Genomic DNA, 17505 nt, shown 5'->3' on the forward strand with positions numbered 1-17505 from the left:
AGACATGACTGATTCCTGATCAGATTAATCTGACTGTAATTTGTTAGGTCATTCAGCTCTCGACCTTAAACCTGTAAAGGTATCATTTTGAGTACTCCATAACACAGACTAACCTGCAACTGTTCTGTTAGAGTTCATGTTGGTCAAGAGGCTGCTTCTTCAAAAATCAGAATAGTAGTTAGTTTTTAGCCACATTTTAACTTAAAAAGAAATCCAGTGGTCTCAGAACAGCACTTGAATGCTGTCCCTCAGAAAATAACATTGTAGATTTATTATTACTGGCACAGATAGTATCAATCCATTACAATGTTTATTGACAAAGTTTTTCCCATTTTAACATTTCTTATCATTTCCTCAATCAGTTGCCCTACAAAGAATTTGACACTTAGCTTATTAGTAGAGATCATATACATTGTTTCTACAGCATTCTGAAGCATAACATTGCATATCCACATCAAATTCAAGCAAAAGCATGAGGGAAATCATTTCAGCACCTCTCAAGGCCTCGCTGGCTCTCATGGAGAATAAGGTGGTGGTGACTGTTCTGCAGACAGTTTCTCATAAGCAGGTGGAGCATTGGGAATCTGTGAGAATGAGAAAGGAGAGCATGGGCTTGACAACAACACACATGGTTCTGGAAGAGGGATTAAGTCAAAATGGTTAGCATCATGTTTATACTTTTGCTCTGGATTGAAACTTGTTCGCTTAACTGTCCATATCTAATTTCCACCCAATGAGGTAATTAATGTTAAATTACACAAGTGTGTATGTTGAAGCATTTGGGCGGTGGTGGGGGGAGAAAAAAGGCTAAGTGGCTTCCCCCAAATCTCCTTGGATTATCTTTATCAGTAGAAGCCCCAAGCCCTAACTTATGAATTTTTCAGTCCTGTTACAGACACTGATCACACAGCATCTTTACCACAAGCATAAATCCTGATAGCTGTGTCTAAAGGCTGTTGCTTCTATCAACAGAGCACAAATGTATCAGGCCCTCATTTAATTCCAACAACCTTAGGAATATTTCCATTGTTTTTATGTTACAGGTCAGGCAGCTGGGGCACAAGGAGGTTAAATCACTTGATGAATGTCTTACAACTGGCCAGTCATGGAGTTAAGAGTCAAATATAGGAATTTGGCTCTGGAGCCAGTGCTCTCAAAAGCTATAATTACTGCATCTATACCAGGACTGTCCAGTAGGAATAGAGTGTACCACATATGTGGTTTTAAAATTCCTAGTAGCTGCATTTTTAAAAATTAAGAGAAACAAGTAAAATTAATTTCACTAATATATTTTATTTAACCCCACTTTCATGTTGAAGTGAGATATTATCACTTCAACCTGTAGTCAGTATAAAACTCATTAGTGGATTTTTATGTTATTTTCTTCATACTAAGTTGTTGAAATCTAGTACGTATTCCAGGATGTCTTAATTCAGAGTACTGCGTTTCAGGTTTTCAATAACCGCATGTGACTAGTGGCTACAGCGCAACTATTGGACAGTGCAACTCTATACAATTAATAATAGGCACTTTTTCCCTCTGTTATGTCTATGTTCAGGACCAAAGCAATTATACTAAAAAGCATGAGACAAACGGACATTGTATCCAGAACCAAGTTCTTCCTTTGGGCCTTACATGTAGATGTTTATTTATTGACCCAGGAAACTCTGGATATGAGAGGACACAATTTAAGAAAACCTCTTTGAATTCCCTTGTTTTTAATCTTACTATTTACTTTTTATTATGGTAAAATATACCATATAAAATTTAACATTTTAACCATTTTTTAGTCAGTAGCATTAAATATATTCACATTGCCCTTGTTTTTTAAATGGCAATATTTTATTCATTAGAGTTAAAAGTAGGCATATACAGAAACACCAGGATGCAAGATCTCAACCTACCACAGGTTCACAATTGTTCTCTTGAAAAGGCAATTTGCTGTCCTGTTGACCAAGCCCCTCATGTGAACATCTTCCTGTTAGCGTACTTTGAGTACCAGCATGAATGTTTTTGTCCTGAAATGTGAATTCATGAAGGTCAATGGGTGAGAAAAAAATAATTGAGTCCATTAAAGAAAAAAAGAAGGAAGCTGACGTTTTAAGAATGAGTTTTAATCTTGGCCCTGCCACTTATCTTCAGTGTATCCTCAGGTAGTCACTTAATCTCTCTGAATTCCAGTGTTTTAATCAGTAATATGAAGATAATGTCACCTAACTCTCAGAACTAGGCTTCCCCAGTGGCTCAGTGGTAAAGAACCCACCTGCCAATGCAGGAGATGGGGAGTCGAGGAGATCCCTTGGAGGAGGAAATGACAACCCACTCCAGTATTCTTCCCTGGAAAAATCCCATGGACAGAGGAGCCTGGCAGGCTACAGTCTATGGGGTCACAAAGAATAGGACATGACTGAGCACAACAAAACACCTAATACAGTGCCTGACATCTATTAGTTAGTCAATGAATATTTTTGAAAGGAAGGAGAAGAAGAGTGAAATATAAAACTGGATCTCAGAGAATGATTACAAGAGGAGTAGATCAGAGCTAGGGAGGCAGGAGGTGGTTTCACAGTGAGGAGAAACATAGGAACAGCTTGATAGCAGGGACACTGTCTATTTCTGCCTTCCCCATAATGACACGGAGAAGGCAATGGCAACCCACTCCAGTACTTTTGCCTGGAGAGTCCCATGGATGGAGGAGCCTGGCAGGCTGCAGTCCATGGGGATGTGGGGAGTCAGACACAACTGAGCAACTTCACTTTCACTTTTCACTTTCATGCATTGGAGAAGGTAATGGCAACCCACTCCAGTACTTCCCTGGAGAATCCCAGGGATGGCAGAGCCTCTCCACAGTAGTCATTCTCAAACTTTAGAATGCAGCAGTGTCACCTGGGGGACTTGTTAAACACAGATTGCTGGGCTCACACCCAGAATTTCTGATATAGTAGGTATAGGGTAAAGCCCTATAAATTTGCATTTCTGGTAAGTTCCCAAGTAATACTGATACTGCTGGTCCCAGGCTCTCCAGGCAATGCACTTCCTTATTGCCTGTGCCTGACATGATCCTGCTACGATATGACCCTTAGAGGAAGGAGGAGGTCAGGTGGGGGCCATAGAAAAGGAGGGAATATGTGTCCCTTCTAAAGGGACAAACCACTGCCTAGCTGCGAAGTTTTGCCAGATCTTTTGATTTTTTTCAAAAAATAAACAAGAAATTAAGATTTTTATATAAAATGTTACTTTCAAATGTTTGCACCTAATTCCATTTTTATAAGTTACAGACCCAAACATTATCTGTGAACCAAATCCACCAATAGGGCATGAGCAGCTCTCTGGGGTCCTGGCTGAGGGGAACTGGAACAGGAAGGCTGTGCCTGTTCAGTGCCTCCTCCACAGTCTTGTCTGTAGACTGTGGTTGATTATTGGCATTACTGGGTTGAAAGAGAATGGCATCCGTACGGGTCTCCCAGGAAGGAGAAGTGTTTGGATCATCAGTTGGATGAGACCAGACATGGTTGGGGCTGGTACCTATAGAGTCTGCCGGCTGTAAAGAAGTTTTCCTAAACTCTACTCTGAAATCATTATTGACACTACCTTTTGAAAGTATATAAGCACAAGGACCCCATCTTGACTAGAGGATCCAAGGAGGTTCTGCTCCCCTCCACAGCTACCAGTGATATACCTCCAGTAAGGTGCTTAATGGGCTTCCTGCATAGCTCAGCTGGTAAAGAATCTGCCTGCTATGCAGGAGACCCTGGATTGATCCCTGGGTTGGAAAGTTCCCATGGGGAAGGGATAGGCTAACCACTCCAGTATTCTTGGGCTTCCCTGGTGGCTCAGAGAGTAAAGAATCTGCCTGCAATGCAGGAGACCTGGGTTCCATTCCAGGTTGGGAAGATCCCATGGAGGAGGGCATGGCAACCCATTCCAGTATTCTTGCCTGGAGAATCCCCATGGACAGAGGAGCCTGGCGGGCTGTAGTCTTTGAGGCTGCAAAGACTCAGACATGATTGAGGAACTAAACACAGCATAGCACAGCACAAGGTGTGTTAATGTTAATGCATTCTCTCCCTTTACCTCGATTATTGGTTTTATTCCTTATTTTTTTAATTCTCACCTACCATAGGTTAGGAGCTTGATTCACTTCCCCAGTTCACTGCCAATTCTGTGTATTTGCATCAAACTTCAGTGTGTGTGTTCAAACAGGGTCCTGGGTCCCACCACCAGAGATGGTCCCAGACTACATTTTAGCAAGAACCCTAGGTTATTTGAGTGCAGGGGCCCCTGAGTGTACACTGAGAAACATGACGCTGAAAGATGTGAGTGTAAACTGAGCTGTCAGGAGAGCTTTTGAATTTTTCCCCAAGAATAAGAAGTGTTATGTCCTAAACTTAGAAGTGAAAGAATAAAATTCATATATATGAAAGCCAACTTCCAATGCCTTATAAATCATTTTTCTGCAGAAACGCATTTCTGCATAAAGCAGTCTTTCCTGTCAAAAGATGTTTTTCAGGTCCAAGAGGAATTGTTGGGCAAGGAAGAAATTTTAGGAGGCCTTACTTCCAACCAACCTTTCTACCATTCTGTGGTCAATGAAAGTGGAAAAATAAACATATTTCAAGGCTTAATAAAGGTTGCTTAAAAGTGGTACCTGAAGCTTGCATTAATCGTCATTTATCTTCTTCTGTTTTATAATGAAAACAGAATCACCAAAGAGAGACAGGGAGGTAATTATGTAATTAAATACAGTACTTAATGCACTACTTTACATAATTTTACCTACATTTCTTAGACTGCTGGTCCCCAACCTGGCTTTTTAGGAGATACGAAAGTCTCAAAACAAGATTTTAATATTAATTTTAAAAGTAAATGACTCCATTTTAAAACATTAAAAGGAATCAGAGAATTTAAACACAGTTTTTAAATGTCATAAAAATTCCAGAAACTCTGCAAGAGGACTGGAGGATGGCAGGTTGAACAGCCAGGCAAATGTTCAGTATCGGAGGCCATGGCTCAGACTATCATTCGTCCATTGAACGCATTTAAGATAAGAGAGTGTTGAAGCAGAATAAGGGGGAAAAGTTTGCTTTTTTGTCTGGGTAGCATCAAGCTAGAAATTATGGACAGTCTTCCTTGCAGTCCAAGGGGCTCTCAAGAGTCTTCTCCAGCACCACAGTTCAAAACCATCAATTCTTCGGTGCTCAGCTTTCTTCACAGTCCAACTCTCACATCCATACATGACTACTGGAAAAACCATAGCCTTAACTAGACGGACCTTTGTTGGCAAAGTAATGTCTCTGCTTTTGAATATGCTATCTAGGTTGGTCATAACTTTCCTTCCAAGAAGTAAGCGTCTTTTAATTTCATGGCTGCAATCACCATCTGCAGTGATTTTGGAGCCCAGAAAAATAAAGTCTGACACTGTTTCCACTGTTTCCCCATCTATTTGCCATGAAGTGATGGGACCAGATGCCATGATCTTAGTTTTCTGAATGTTGAGCTTTAAGCTAACTTTTTCACTCTCCAGTCCATCCTAAAGGAGATCAGTCCTAGGTGTTCATTGGAAGGACTGATGGTGAGGCTGAAACTCCAATACTTTGGCCACCTCATGAGAAGAGTTGACTCACTGGAAAGACTCTGATGCTGGGAGGGATTGGAAGCAGGAGGAGACGGGGACGACAGAGGATGAGATGGCTGGATGGCATCACGACTCGATGGACATGAGTTTGAGTGAACTCCGGGAGTTGGTGATGGACAAGGAGGCCTGGCGTGCTGTGATTCATGGGGTTGCAAAGAGTCGGACATGACTAAGCAACTGAACTGAAGGAATGGACACGACTAAGCAACTGAACTGAAGGAATGGATACCAACATATTGAGTTTGTAGAGCTTTTATTCCTTGAACGACTAATTATTTTTTTTAAATATGTAAACATAGAATTAATTTTTTTAATTATAGAAGAAAGCATATATTACATAAAAAGTGATATGAATCATGTATGTCGTCTGTATCTAGGTGTATAATAGAGCAAATGAGGCTCAGAGAAATGAAGATCTAAGGCCACCAGTAAGTCAACAGCAGAGTGAGACCAAATCCTTGTGCCATACAATTGGCTGACTGCCGTGTACCAGGCATTATGCTAGGCTCTGGAAGTAAAAGGGGAATAAAAAATCCTCTCTGCATCAGCTCCAAATGGGATGAAGAGAGGGTGTGGAAGAAGCAAAAAGTAACAAATTATAAGGCAATGTCATAACCCTGTTCTAGAGGTACACATGAAGTGTATCAGTTCAGTTCAGTTCAGTCGCTCAGTCGTGTCCGACTCTTTGCGACCCCATGAATCACAGCACGCCAGGCCTCCCTGTCCATCACCAACTCCCGGAGTTCACTCAGACTCACATCCATCAAGTCAGTGATGCCATCCAGCCATCTCATCCTCTGTTGTCCCCTTCTCCTCTTGCCCCCAATCCCTCCCAGCATCAGGGTCTTTTCCAATGAGTCAACTCTTCGCATGAGGTGGCCAAAGTACTGGAGTTTCAGCTTTAGCATCATTCCTTCCAAAGAAATCCCAGCGCTGATCTCCTTCAGAATGGACTGGTTGGATCTCCTTGCAGTCCAAGGGACTCTCAAGAGTCTTCTCCAACACCACAGTTCAAAAGCATCAATTCTTCGTCACTCAGCTTTCTTCACGGTCCAACTCTCACATCCATACATGACTACTGGAAAAACCATAGCCTTGACTAGACGGACCTTTGTTGGTAAAGTAATGTCTCTGGTTTTGAATATGCTATCTAGGTTAGTCATAACTTTCCTTCCAAGGAGTAAGCGTATATAGCAGAGAGCAAAGAGTTATATTCCCTAACCTCTCAACCCAAGGCTTTGCTATGGTTGGAGTCTTATTCAGACTCAAGAACTTCTCCTTCCCATAAATGCCACCACACTGGAGGGCTGCTGCTTGGTGACTGGGTCTCCCCACGTTCACCCTTTCATGATTTATATCTGGGACACCATGGCAAGATGGCCATTAGGAAAAGGGTCACATGGGACTTCCCAAGCTTTCCAGCAAGGAGAAGAATTTGAAGCTACCATTTTCACTTCCCCCTTCTCCTTCTCAGGAACTGCCAGGCTCTAGACTTCCACCCAGACCAGCCCTCCTCTCCATCACAGAACCACTTTCTCTGAAATGTTGCTAAATGAGGAAGGGGACTTTCCAACATCTTTTGTAAAGATAAAATTTTTCCCATTATATATCAACCTCAGAAGCTTTCAGATCTGTAATAAAGAGAGAGGAGAAAGAAAAATTGCAATTCTCCTTCTATCCTGTTGCTCACTGTGGAGAATGCCTTTGGATGCTCAAGTTCCAAACTGCTACCTGTCTTTGAAGCAAGGTTTCTGAAACCTGTAGTCTTCACAGGTTAGTGACTTTGTTGATGTTGCTTGTTTCTGAAGGATCCTGCTACCCCAAGACTGGACACTGTCATTTGTTAACTTCCTGCTCATATGGGTAAAGGAGCAAAAATCCTAATAAAACCACATTGAGCATCAGAGGAGGGAGGAGCCTGTTAAAAACCTGGCAGTGCTTTGTGCTGCTGAGGGGTGGGCAGTTTCCTCACCGCACTGATGGCTACATGGGTCCTGGCTATGCTGGACTGCTTGCTAATAGAGTTAGAAGAACTTGGAATTCCCAGGAAACCTGGAAAGAAAGGGGTGAAGAGGTAGGATAAGAAGAATGGGCCACTAAGGGGAGTAACAGAGCCAGTGGGAATCCCCAGAAGGATTGGTAAGACCTGGCGTGTCTCATGTATTTCTGTTCAACTGTGCAAGAGGACCACGAAGCCTTCCCCCTTGCCCCCCAAAACCATCAGCTACATAGGCAGGCCCTCGAGTTTGCTGTGAGTGGAATCAGAAAGATGGACCAAGTTCCTGGTTGGGATTCATGCCTGGGCAGAGGCAAAGGAAGAGTTATAAGACATACAGTGTAGAGAAAGGTGCATCAGAACCATGAATCAGTGCTGGAGGTGATTGTGAGACTGTTACTACACTCCCCAGAACTTCAGAGAAAGAATGAGAAGAGAGGTCCTGGAACTGGAGAGACTCAGTGGTGGGAACACTTTACTGACCTTCAAGCTTCGGTATCCACTTCGTCGTCTGCAATACCAGCAGCTGAGAAGTAGTAGAATTCCCAGAATCACTATCAGGATGCCAATCCCTGCAGCCCTGGCCCGAGAGACAGACAAGTCCACCTTGGTATGGAAACCTTGCTCCAGATTATGATGAAACCTGCGTCAATCTTCTCTCTTCACAGGGGCTTTGTGATCAGAGCAGCATCTCCCAGGAGTATTCCACCCCACCCCACACCAGGCACCCGTGGGCGTCCAGCACGCATATACAGAGACAGAACCATCTCTAGGAGCCTCTCAGGTGTGTGTCCACGCAGCAGTGCTAAGTGCCGTGGGCCCCAGCACCCAAGCTCCAAGTGCAACAGGTGCAGTGGCAGCTGACCCTTCTGTGGACTGAGTTATCTTTCCATCAGGGCTAGTTTAAAACATTTTCCCCAACTGTCAGTCCACAAAAAAGAAACAGAAATTAACTTTGACTTAATGTCTGCTGTAAGCTGGGTAACCATGATAACCATTCTGTATGCATTAGATTATTTAATTCTCACAACAACCCTGCCAAGCACTATGGTGAGCACCCTGCTACTGGCTCTGTCACAACAATCCTCAGGGGTAGGTATGACATTCATTTCACATCTGACATCCCCAAGACTTTAGGCTGGTAATATGCCCAAGGTTGCACAACCAGAGAGAGACAGAACCAGCATTCACAGCGACTGGCCTGAGGTACCCAGCCAGTGCCCTTTTGACCACATCACCGCTTCCTGAAATGGAGCTGTTACAAGGGCATTCAGTGGGTTCTCGTGACTGAAGGCAGATGATTCCATTCCCAGCATGCCTGTGCTCTCATTCTACCTCCTAGGTCTGTGGTCACCCCCTCGGGCATCTCGACACACACAGAGCTCTGTTTGAACTCCTCACACATAGGAAGTGAGAGCCAAAAATGCTGGGATGTGCCAGACACACCATAAGAACCCATTGCCCAGCAGGGCAGGGCTCCTCAGATGTCACCCAAATACCTCCTGCAAGGGAGTTGCCTGAGATGCGTGTTAAAGTACAGATCCTGGGCCCCTGACCTCAAGACCTACTGAGTCAGCCTCTTGGGCAGCAGTGCCCAGGAAGCTGCATTTTCACGAGCTCCATAAGTGGCTTCTGCCACCTCAACTGAGAACTTCTCAACTGTGGTTTCACAGAAGTAGGGTCTGCTGAGTCATCATGTAAATCCTGAAAAATATACTACCTAATACCACATGCAGTTGCACCCCTCAAGAGTATTTTTTTGCTGTTGGGACTTTTTTTCAGAAGATCTCACCACCACATCCCATTTGACCATGCAGGGATATTAGAGAATCCCACTAGGGTCTTCTGAAGAAATAACTCCAGCCTGAATTCCTCTTCAGTGCCTTTGACAGGTTCTCCATCTCTCTTGCCCCTGCTAGTTCACTCCAGTAAAGCAATTCAACAGTTTTCTCCCAAGACAGCAGTTTTGCAGGAAGTTCTGAGCAGATCACTTGAGAGACGGTCCAAACAAAACCCAGATTCCTCATTTGTCCCATTGGAGTCTCCACTCAGAGAGGGGCCCCTCCCACTGCCACCACCCCTTGCCCACTCTCGTCCTTGCAGAGTATGTCCTGTGGCTTATGTCCCCATCACAGCACTTACACCTGATGAAATTACTCCCATGCCTAACTCTCCCAGTAGGTTTTAAGATTTTTTTCAAAGGAGAGAATAGCATCTTGAGCTGGTGTACATTGCTTAGCACTTAGAAATGTTTAATCATGCAAATACTTATTTTAAAATAATTCATAATACTAAACACCTTTCTTTAGGGTAAAGCATTGATGCAAAGGTTATGACCACCCTCTTCACCTTGGACTCAGTCAGCAGGTGGAGGGATGCACCTGCCCTTCAACCTCACTGTCCTTTGGCAACTTGCCTGTGTTCTATCTGCAAACCACCTCTGGGAGCCTGAGTGGAGTAGACAGGCAAGGCTTGAGGACAGAGGCATCATGCTCTCAGACAGAGGTTTTTCAGCCTGGGAACCTACAGTAAAGGCCTCATAGCTAAGAATGCAAACAAAAATGGCAAGATCCAGGTTTTTGCCTTCCCTCCCTCTTTGCCTCTTTGGCCTCAGAGAAATCTGAGACCTTTCGTAGGACCTCAGGGTCTCCTTACCTCATTGCCAGGTTTATTTCTGCAGAAATAAACACTAGAGAGATTTACAGACAGACATGTGCTTGTGGAAGCCAGAGGCTGTGTCAGCAAACAGCAAACTGTAACCCCGCTGGGTCTGGTTTTGAACTTACTCTTCAGCCGTGATGTAAGAGTGGCTGTGCCCTTTCCTGGGGGAACCATAGAAGAAGTGAGCCTCTTCTCTTGGCATCTTGTAGGGTCAGGCCACGGGACACCTAGCAGCAGGGGCACACAGGTGTCAGTTCATGCATCCAGAGTGTTCTTACCATCTCAAAAACACCCACAAAGACATTCTCGCTAGGTGACCAAAAATGACATCCAAATCCTCTGTTTTCTCTCTGTGCAAGGACTTGTACTTGTTTCTTTCACAGATAGCAAGTGGGAATTGCTCAGCTTTTTAACCCCTTTCTACCAACTGAAATTTAAGTTCAAAGAAGAAAAACCACAAACAAAAGGATAAAACTTTCAAACTGAGTTGTGATTTGAGAGTTAATTTGACTCTATACCATAAACTTGTAGAGAAACAAACAAAAAGCATTTTAATTCATTGCTTACTTTCCCTGGCTCAAGACAGATTAATAAGAGGAGTTATTTCTCTCCAGAGGTATTATTTTATATCAATCCTTGGACAAATAAAAGGCTATGATGATATAATGGGCATGTGCCTTAGCACAGCATCCTTCAAGCCCATTTTCCAACAAAGGAAACTGTCCCCCAAATATGAAATTTTAAACTATGATACAAACAAAAAGCTCGTGAACTTCAGTGGTCATTATTAGAGTGTGCTTATTAAAAACCAACAATGATTTCTCTTCTCTCCTTGCTATTGTACGTTTTCCATTCCTTCTATTGTTCTCGTGAATTGCATAGGTCTGATCCCCATGGAGTTATATTAATGAGCCCATTTAAAACAGCTGAAGAGAAGTGGGAAAGGGGAGTGGAGAGTTCACCCCATGAACCCTTTCCTTGGGGCATTTCATGTGCCATTTGCGCTTCCCAGTTGTAAAGAAGTCACACTTGACCTTACTGATCATCTCAGGTGAATAATGTGGGATGAACTCTGTTCAAAATGACAGACACAAAACAAATTCTGCATTCAGTTGTTTTCTGTAAATCTATACCTCCAGTTTCGAGCCTTGGCAAACAGTGGCGGGACAGCAAATGAACTTCATCCTACCTGAGCCAAGAAAAGTGGTTCTTCAGGGGACTAGACACAGCTGTTCACGAACCAATTACAGCCTACGAATAACTGCTTTTCCTGGTTCTCTGCTTTGCTTCCGGGCAGTCTAGAGGTAGGACCTAGGAGGAGACTTTGTGAACCCTCCAAAGTCAGAGAATTGTGAATATTGAGGAGAATTCTGCTGACATCCAGGTATCAGGGAGGCTGGAGGAGTCCACTGGAATCTCCCAAACCCTGTTCTGTTCTGAAAGAGTGGGTGAAAAGGCATTGCTCTTACCTGCCTGCCTGGGACCAACTCCGTCTGCTGGCTGCCGTTTGTGTGAAGATTGCTTCTCTGGCTCTTAACCTTTTTAATTTTTTTTCCCCCTGGTCTTGAGTCCCATGTTAATCACGAGTTTGGATTTCTGATGGGGTCATTTGTGATTGCTTAATTAGCGTGAAAGAAACCAACTTCATTCCTCTCCTCAAAAAGTCATGGCTCACTGTGACCTCTTTTTTCCCTTAATCCCAGGTTTCATCTTAGGGGAGTCATTAGTTTTAATGCTGATCCCTCATCTGTAGGATTGCCAGATAAAATATAGGCTTTCCAGTTACATTTGAATTTCAGACAAGCAATGAATAGATTTTAGTATAACTGTGTCCCATGACATATTTTTAGTGCAAAAAATTATTTGCCATTTACTTGAAATTCAGTCGTAACGGGGCACCCTTTACCCACCCTCATCTTCACCTCAAAGTGTGGGTGAGCCTTTGGTCTCAGGCCTGAAGGTCATCTAGGAGCATGACCTCCTGATCAAGAAGAGGAATTAGAGGATCCCTGAAACTTCCTGAGCTAAGCTCCCAGGTTTTTTGTGACACCCTCAGAGATGACTGTCCCCTGGGAAGAATGGGTTTCTTGCATTGGCAAGGAGCAGAGAAAATTTCCTCTTTGAAGGTGGATATGACCTACCTAGAATTTAATTGAAACCAGGGCTAATTCAACCTACATAGCCTGCTCTGAGAGTCAAATGTGTACAGCCGAGAACCATTTCAGTGGGACAGAATTATCATTGCTCACCAGCTGTCTGTAACCATTGTAAACAAGCAAAAACTAAACAAAACACCCACCAGGATTAAGGAATGTGAGAGTTCTTATCAGCCAAGGACTTAGATTAAATGACCACTAAGTTTCCCCTTTACGGCTTCCCTGGTAGTTCAGACGGTAAAGAATTTGCCTGCAATGCAGGGGACCTGGGTTCGATCCGTGGGTTGGGAAGATCTCTTGGAGAATGAAATGGCAACCCACTCTAGTATTCTTGCCTGGAGAATTTCCATGGACAGAAGAGCCTGGTGGGCTGCAGTCCATGGGGTTGCAAAGAGTTGGACATGACTGATCGACTAACATGACTACAACACGAGGTCCCCTTCCCCAACTTGCAGATCTTATGGTTCTTTCCAGTTCCCATTGGACTGTCTTGTGTGAGGGCATTATCGGCACTGGATAATCATCAGTGGAAATGGCATGGGAGAAATGAAACAGCATGAGTGAGGTTGATCTTTATTAGGTGAGATCCTTGTTCTCTCCTTTCTGAAAAGGAGAGAATATGCAAACAGATCTGAGTGACAAGAAGGAGTCAGCCATTCACAGATGGATGGAGAGTGTTTCATAGAGAAGAATCAGTGCAAAGGCCCCACAGCAGAGAAAGAATCAGACTTGGTCTGGACTCCCAGAACTGAGGCTGATTTAGGAGATTTCATAAGAAAATCAGGAAGGATACAAGCCTTTGGTGTCAAGGGATTTGAGGAGAGCAACTTTAACCTGAGGCTCAGGTTTATGCCCAATAACTCCCAGGAAGGCCTAGTGGTGGGTGCTAGTCTAGAAAGAAGGATACAGTTCTTTTATTTACTTTATTTTCAGAAAATTTTAATGTATACTTTATTTTTTAGAACAGCTTTAGATTTACAGAAAAATATGAAGATAATACATAGATACCCCATACCCAGTTCCCCTATTATTAATATCTTAAATTAGTTACAATAATGAACCAGTAACTAAAGCCATATCTTACTCAGATACCCTTAGTTTTGTACCTATGCCATTTTTCTGTTCTAGAATCCTACAAGACAGGTTAACTAAAGGATGTAGTTCTGAGCCTAGAGACTGAAATATGCTAAGTTGAACTCAACTAACGTGGCCCCCTGGATGATGAGCAGCCAGACCAGAAAGGAGGAAGGTACTAACCTATATCTCTGGGCAAAGGGAAGCTCCTGGGTCTTGCTCAAGTCCCTCAGTGATGTGAGCTAACCCGGGGGCCCTGAGTGTGCCCGGGCACCGTTCCAGGGTGGAAACTGCAAGGCAGCTGGCATTGTCCGCTCCCCCAGAAGAGGCTCTGGGACCAGGCCCAGCTCACTGGGGATACTGTGACCTGTCTTGGCACTTCCCTTCCAGCTACTCTGCTTTTTGGAGCTCAGCAAGGGAGCCCTGATCAGATCTTACAGGGGCATCTCTTTAGGTCTTTGAGTGGTTTTGCAGCCTCTGGGGTACCCAGTCCTGTTAGAGTGAAGCACCCAGGAAGAGCTAGGGTGGCTTCTTTAAATAAGTCACCAGGGACCCTCAGCCTCAAAATCCTACACATCCCGTTTCCTGCAAGTGCCCCCAGCAGTTCCCTTTGCCTCAGGCTCCTAGTCACTGTCCTTGGACTGGCCTAGGCCCCAGGATCTGCCCCAGAGCCAGTCCAGCCCAGCCCAGGCTCCACCTGCCCTCACCCTACCCCCACCCCCACTAGTGATTTCTCTTCTTCCCTGGCATAACATTCTTCCCTGGTATAACATCTACCCACCACCACCACCAACAGGCTCACAGTTGGGGCTCTAAAGTCCAAACTGCCTGCACTTCCTCTCTTCGGTCTGTGTGACCTTGGATAAATCATAAATCTCTTAGAACGTCATTGCATGCATCTAAAAAAAGAGAGTTATTAATAGTATCTACTCCCTAGATTGGTTGTAAAAGTTAAAGGAGATAAGGCTTACCACCTGGTTGGCACAGACTGAGTTTAACGACAGTGTAAGCTGTTACTACAAGGTTGCCATACCCACTACCCCTTTGGCCCAGTTCAGACCTGCCTTGAGTGTGGGCCTGACGCTGCACTTCCTGTGCCCCAGACTCAGGATTAGAGTTTAGCACCTGGCCGGCCACTGACTTGTTCTCTGCTGCCACCTGGTGGGCCTTGGTCCCCTTGCACCGCAGGCCCCCACATGAAGCGGCTGGGAGACCGATTGCAGAGATGCCTCTTTGATCTTTTCAAAACCCTCTCATTCACAGTGCTCAGGAACCAGAGTCCTCTTCACTTTTCCTTCTTGGGGATTAGAACTTTCTTCAGTGCCCCACAAGACTGTGAGCTCTTGCTCTCTTACCACACCTTGACAGAAAATGCTAGAATATTATGAAAGGCATTGTTGTAAATGGGAGTTGTTGGTGCTGCCCTTTTGTAGGAGAAGCTAAACAAACAGAACTTATTTATCAGAAAGTGGAGAAGACAGGTAGACATCTCTGTGGTTATTGAAGCAGGCCACAGACAGTACTCTCTCCCTACCCCCGGTGGAGTCCTGGGACCCAGTCAGAATGGCCTTGAATCCCAGCTCCCATTATTACCTGTGTGACCTTCGGCAAGTTTCTTAAGCTCTCTGAGCTTCGGCAACCCCATCTACAAAATGGGAATTAATAATTATTACAGAATTGCTGTGAGATTTAAATGAGATAAAATACATAAAATCATCCAGTGCAATGCCTGGCAAATTATTAAAACTTGAGAAAGGCTGATGCCTCCAGGAATCTCCTGTGGATGTGCAAATAGCCTTAAGAGGGTGGGATAGCAGCCTAAGCCTGTGAACTAATAATGCTCAGCTGTGGTCTGATAATTGCTCAGTGCTAATCAGTGAACAAGTTATACTGCCTGTGGCATAAAGGGCCATTGGTCGGAAGGTGGAAGTGGCAGTGATGAGGTCCAGATGGGAGCAGAACGAAGGTGTGTCTACACAGGGCGCCCAACAGGACACCCACCCCCTCCCCACCCCGGCCCTTCTCCCTCGGGCACTCTAGAGCAAGAGTCAGCTTCTGCGGGTCTCAGGCTGGACTCTCACGAGGCTCCGTCAGTTCCTCAATCCAACAGGTAAGTTGTTCGGGGAGAACTAGCATCAGTCCGGAGGCTTGCACAGAAGCTGGTTGTGTGTGAGAACAAAGGCCCAGTTCCTGAGTCTGTTCAGGTGCAGAGAAAAGAGCATTAATAAATCAGAAATGGGGTTTAATAATCCCATGGCCACTTGTGACCAGTCAGTATCAAGAGGGATGGGCTTGCAGGACTGATTGGAATGATCTTTGGGGTGGAATGCTATGTTTACCACCATGTCATAATATTGGAGCCACCCCAGATTCCTGCCCAGGAAATAGCGGGGGTATGGGTTATTCTCAGGGACAGGAGGCACATGAGAAGTTTCTTAAAGGAAGGTGAGTTTCCTCTGAGTCTGGAAAGGTGAGCAGGGGGGTCACCAGACGTGAGATGGGGAGGGTGTTCTCAGTGCAGAGGATAAGTAAACGTTTTGCAAATCACGACATGGGAGCCAGTTTGGGAAGTGACATCCACATGGAGGGAGGGTACACAGGTGTGGGACGGCCTGGCGGGTTTGGGGGACTGCTCGAAGTTCTGTACAGTTGGAGTTCAAAGTACAGAAAAGGAGTGTAGTCCTGAGGTTCTGAAGCTCAAAGCATGTGAACACCATGCCGAAGCTTTTGACCCTCGTTTGCTGGTTATGTTGAGTCATAGAAAGGTTGTAAGCAGGGGAAAAAACACTGAGGCTGACCAGGCTCAGGGTCAATCTGTTTTCCAGTGTCATGGTATTTAATCTACCTCCTAGGTGACTGCGAGGATTACATGTGCTGTCGTTGTGTGTGGAAACATTTTGTGAACCATAAATCATATTGACGTGAAACCTAGAAGCAGCAGTCTGCCCTTAAATGTTGGGGCAATGTATTGGTGACATGGAGAGATGAATAGGAGAAAGCCTGAGTTTTGGTTTTGGATTCTGGTTCTGAGTCAAATGCTGGCTCCGGCATGGACTGACTGTGGTCCTCAGGTATGCAAGGTTCTTGGCACTAGTCTGCTCATCTACAGAGTGTGAACAGAGTGTCTGTCTCTCTGAGGGGGCTGTCAGGCTCGTGTGCCTGGTGTGCAGTGAACTCTTGCATTAGTCAGGGTTCTTTGCTTGCTGGCAACACAAACTTGACTCTGGCTCCTTAAGGATATAAGAAAATTAATGGAAGGTTATAGAAGTGACCCACATAATTAAAAAAAAAAACTAAGCATACCAGATCTTAAGAAGGAATAGAGCTGAGTTCTACCTGGACACAGGTAATAGGAATTAATTAATAGATGACCCTTCAGGTTGTTTTTATCAGGAAGAAATCAGCTCTGACTAGTTCCTCCTTGTTTAAGTATGAGATTTAAATTGATTAGAGGATCTTGCTTGGGGTCTCAAATCAAAAAGCAAGAGAGTTCCAGAAAAACATCTATTTCTGCTTTATTGACTATGCCAAAGCCTTTGACTGTGTGGATCACAATAAACTGTGGAAAATTCTGAAAGAGATGGGAATACCAGACCACCTGATCTGCCTCTTGAGAAATCTGTATGCAGGTGAGGAAGCAACAGTTAGAACTGGACATGGAATAACAGACTGGTTCCAAATAGGAAAAGGAGTACGTCAAGGCTGTATATTGTCACCCTGTTTATTTAACTTATATGCAGAGTACATCATGAGAAACGCTGGACTGGAAGAAACACAAGCTGGAATCAAGATTGCCGGAAGAAATATCAATAACCTCAGATATGCAGATGACACCACCCTTATGGCAGAAAGTGAAGAGGAACTAAAAAGCCTCTTGATGAAAGTGAAAATGGAGAGTGAAAACGTTGGCTTAAAGCTCAACATTCAAAAATGAAGATCATGGTATCCGGTCCCATCACGTCATAAGAAATAGATGGGGAAAC

At 44.3% G+C, this 17505-nt stretch overlaps 2 protein-coding genes across 5 annotated transcripts in view; one reads left to right on the top strand and one right to left on the bottom strand.

The window, feature by feature from the left end:
• ERMP1 (endoplasmic reticulum metallopeptidase 1) overlaps positions 1-17505 on the top strand; it is a 121868-nt gene that overhangs the window by 4627 nt on the left and 99736 nt on the right. Inside the window, exon 1 of one of the 2 annotated variants that reach the window (XM_045165040.1) lies at positions 15457-15632. The exons of the other annotated variant lie outside the window; for it this stretch is intronic. Within the exon in view, the coding sequence (XP_045020975.1) occupies positions 15472-15632 (161 nt within the window). The 5' untranslated portion in view covers positions 15457-15471. Of the gene's footprint in view, positions 1-15456; positions 15633-17505 lie in introns of those variants that run through there. 2 annotated transcript variants of the gene reach the window in all.
• Positions 289-11909, bottom strand: MLANA (melan-A). Of its 3 annotated transcripts, XM_025279089.2 has the most exons (6): positions 11762-11786; positions 11482-11603; positions 10418-10519; positions 8115-8211; positions 1905-2018; positions 289-584 (listed from the first exon to the last, which is right to left on the bottom strand). In XM_025279089.2, the coding sequence occupies exons 3-6, from the start codon at positions 10492-10494 to the stop codon at positions 516-518; spliced, it is 357 nt and encodes a 118-aa protein (XP_025134874.1). In that variant the 5' UTR covers positions 10495-10519; positions 11482-11603; positions 11762-11786; the 3' UTR covers positions 289-515. The 3 variants fall into 3 exon arrangements, with proteins under 3 accessions (XP_025134874.1, XP_006080662.1, XP_006080661.1); XM_006080600.3 differs by lacking the exon at positions 11482-11603 and having other exon boundaries at positions 8115-8157; positions 11762-11909; XM_006080599.3 differs by lacking the exon at positions 11482-11603 and having other exon boundaries at positions 11762-11909.

This window comes from Bubalus bubalis, chromosome 3, assembly GCF_019923935.1.
Source record: "Bubalus bubalis isolate 160015118507 breed Murrah chromosome 3, NDDB_SH_1, whole genome shotgun sequence".
NCBI lineage: Eukaryota > Metazoa > Chordata > Mammalia > Artiodactyla > Bovidae > Bubalus > Bubalus bubalis.

Coding starts and splice junctions, on each gene's coding strand:
- MLANA (XM_006080599.3), bottom strand. CDS start 10,494: ATGCCAAGAGAAGAGGCTCACTTCTTCTATGGTTCCCCCAGGAAAGGG. Junction 8,212..10,417: donor TCTTACATCACGGCTGAAGA/GTAAGTTCAAAA, acceptor CTCTCGGGCCAG/GGCTGCAGGGATTGGCATCC. Junction 585..1,904: donor AGAACAATTGTGAACCTGTG/GTAGGTTGAGAT, acceptor TCATTCTCACAG/ATTCCCAATGCTCCACCTGC.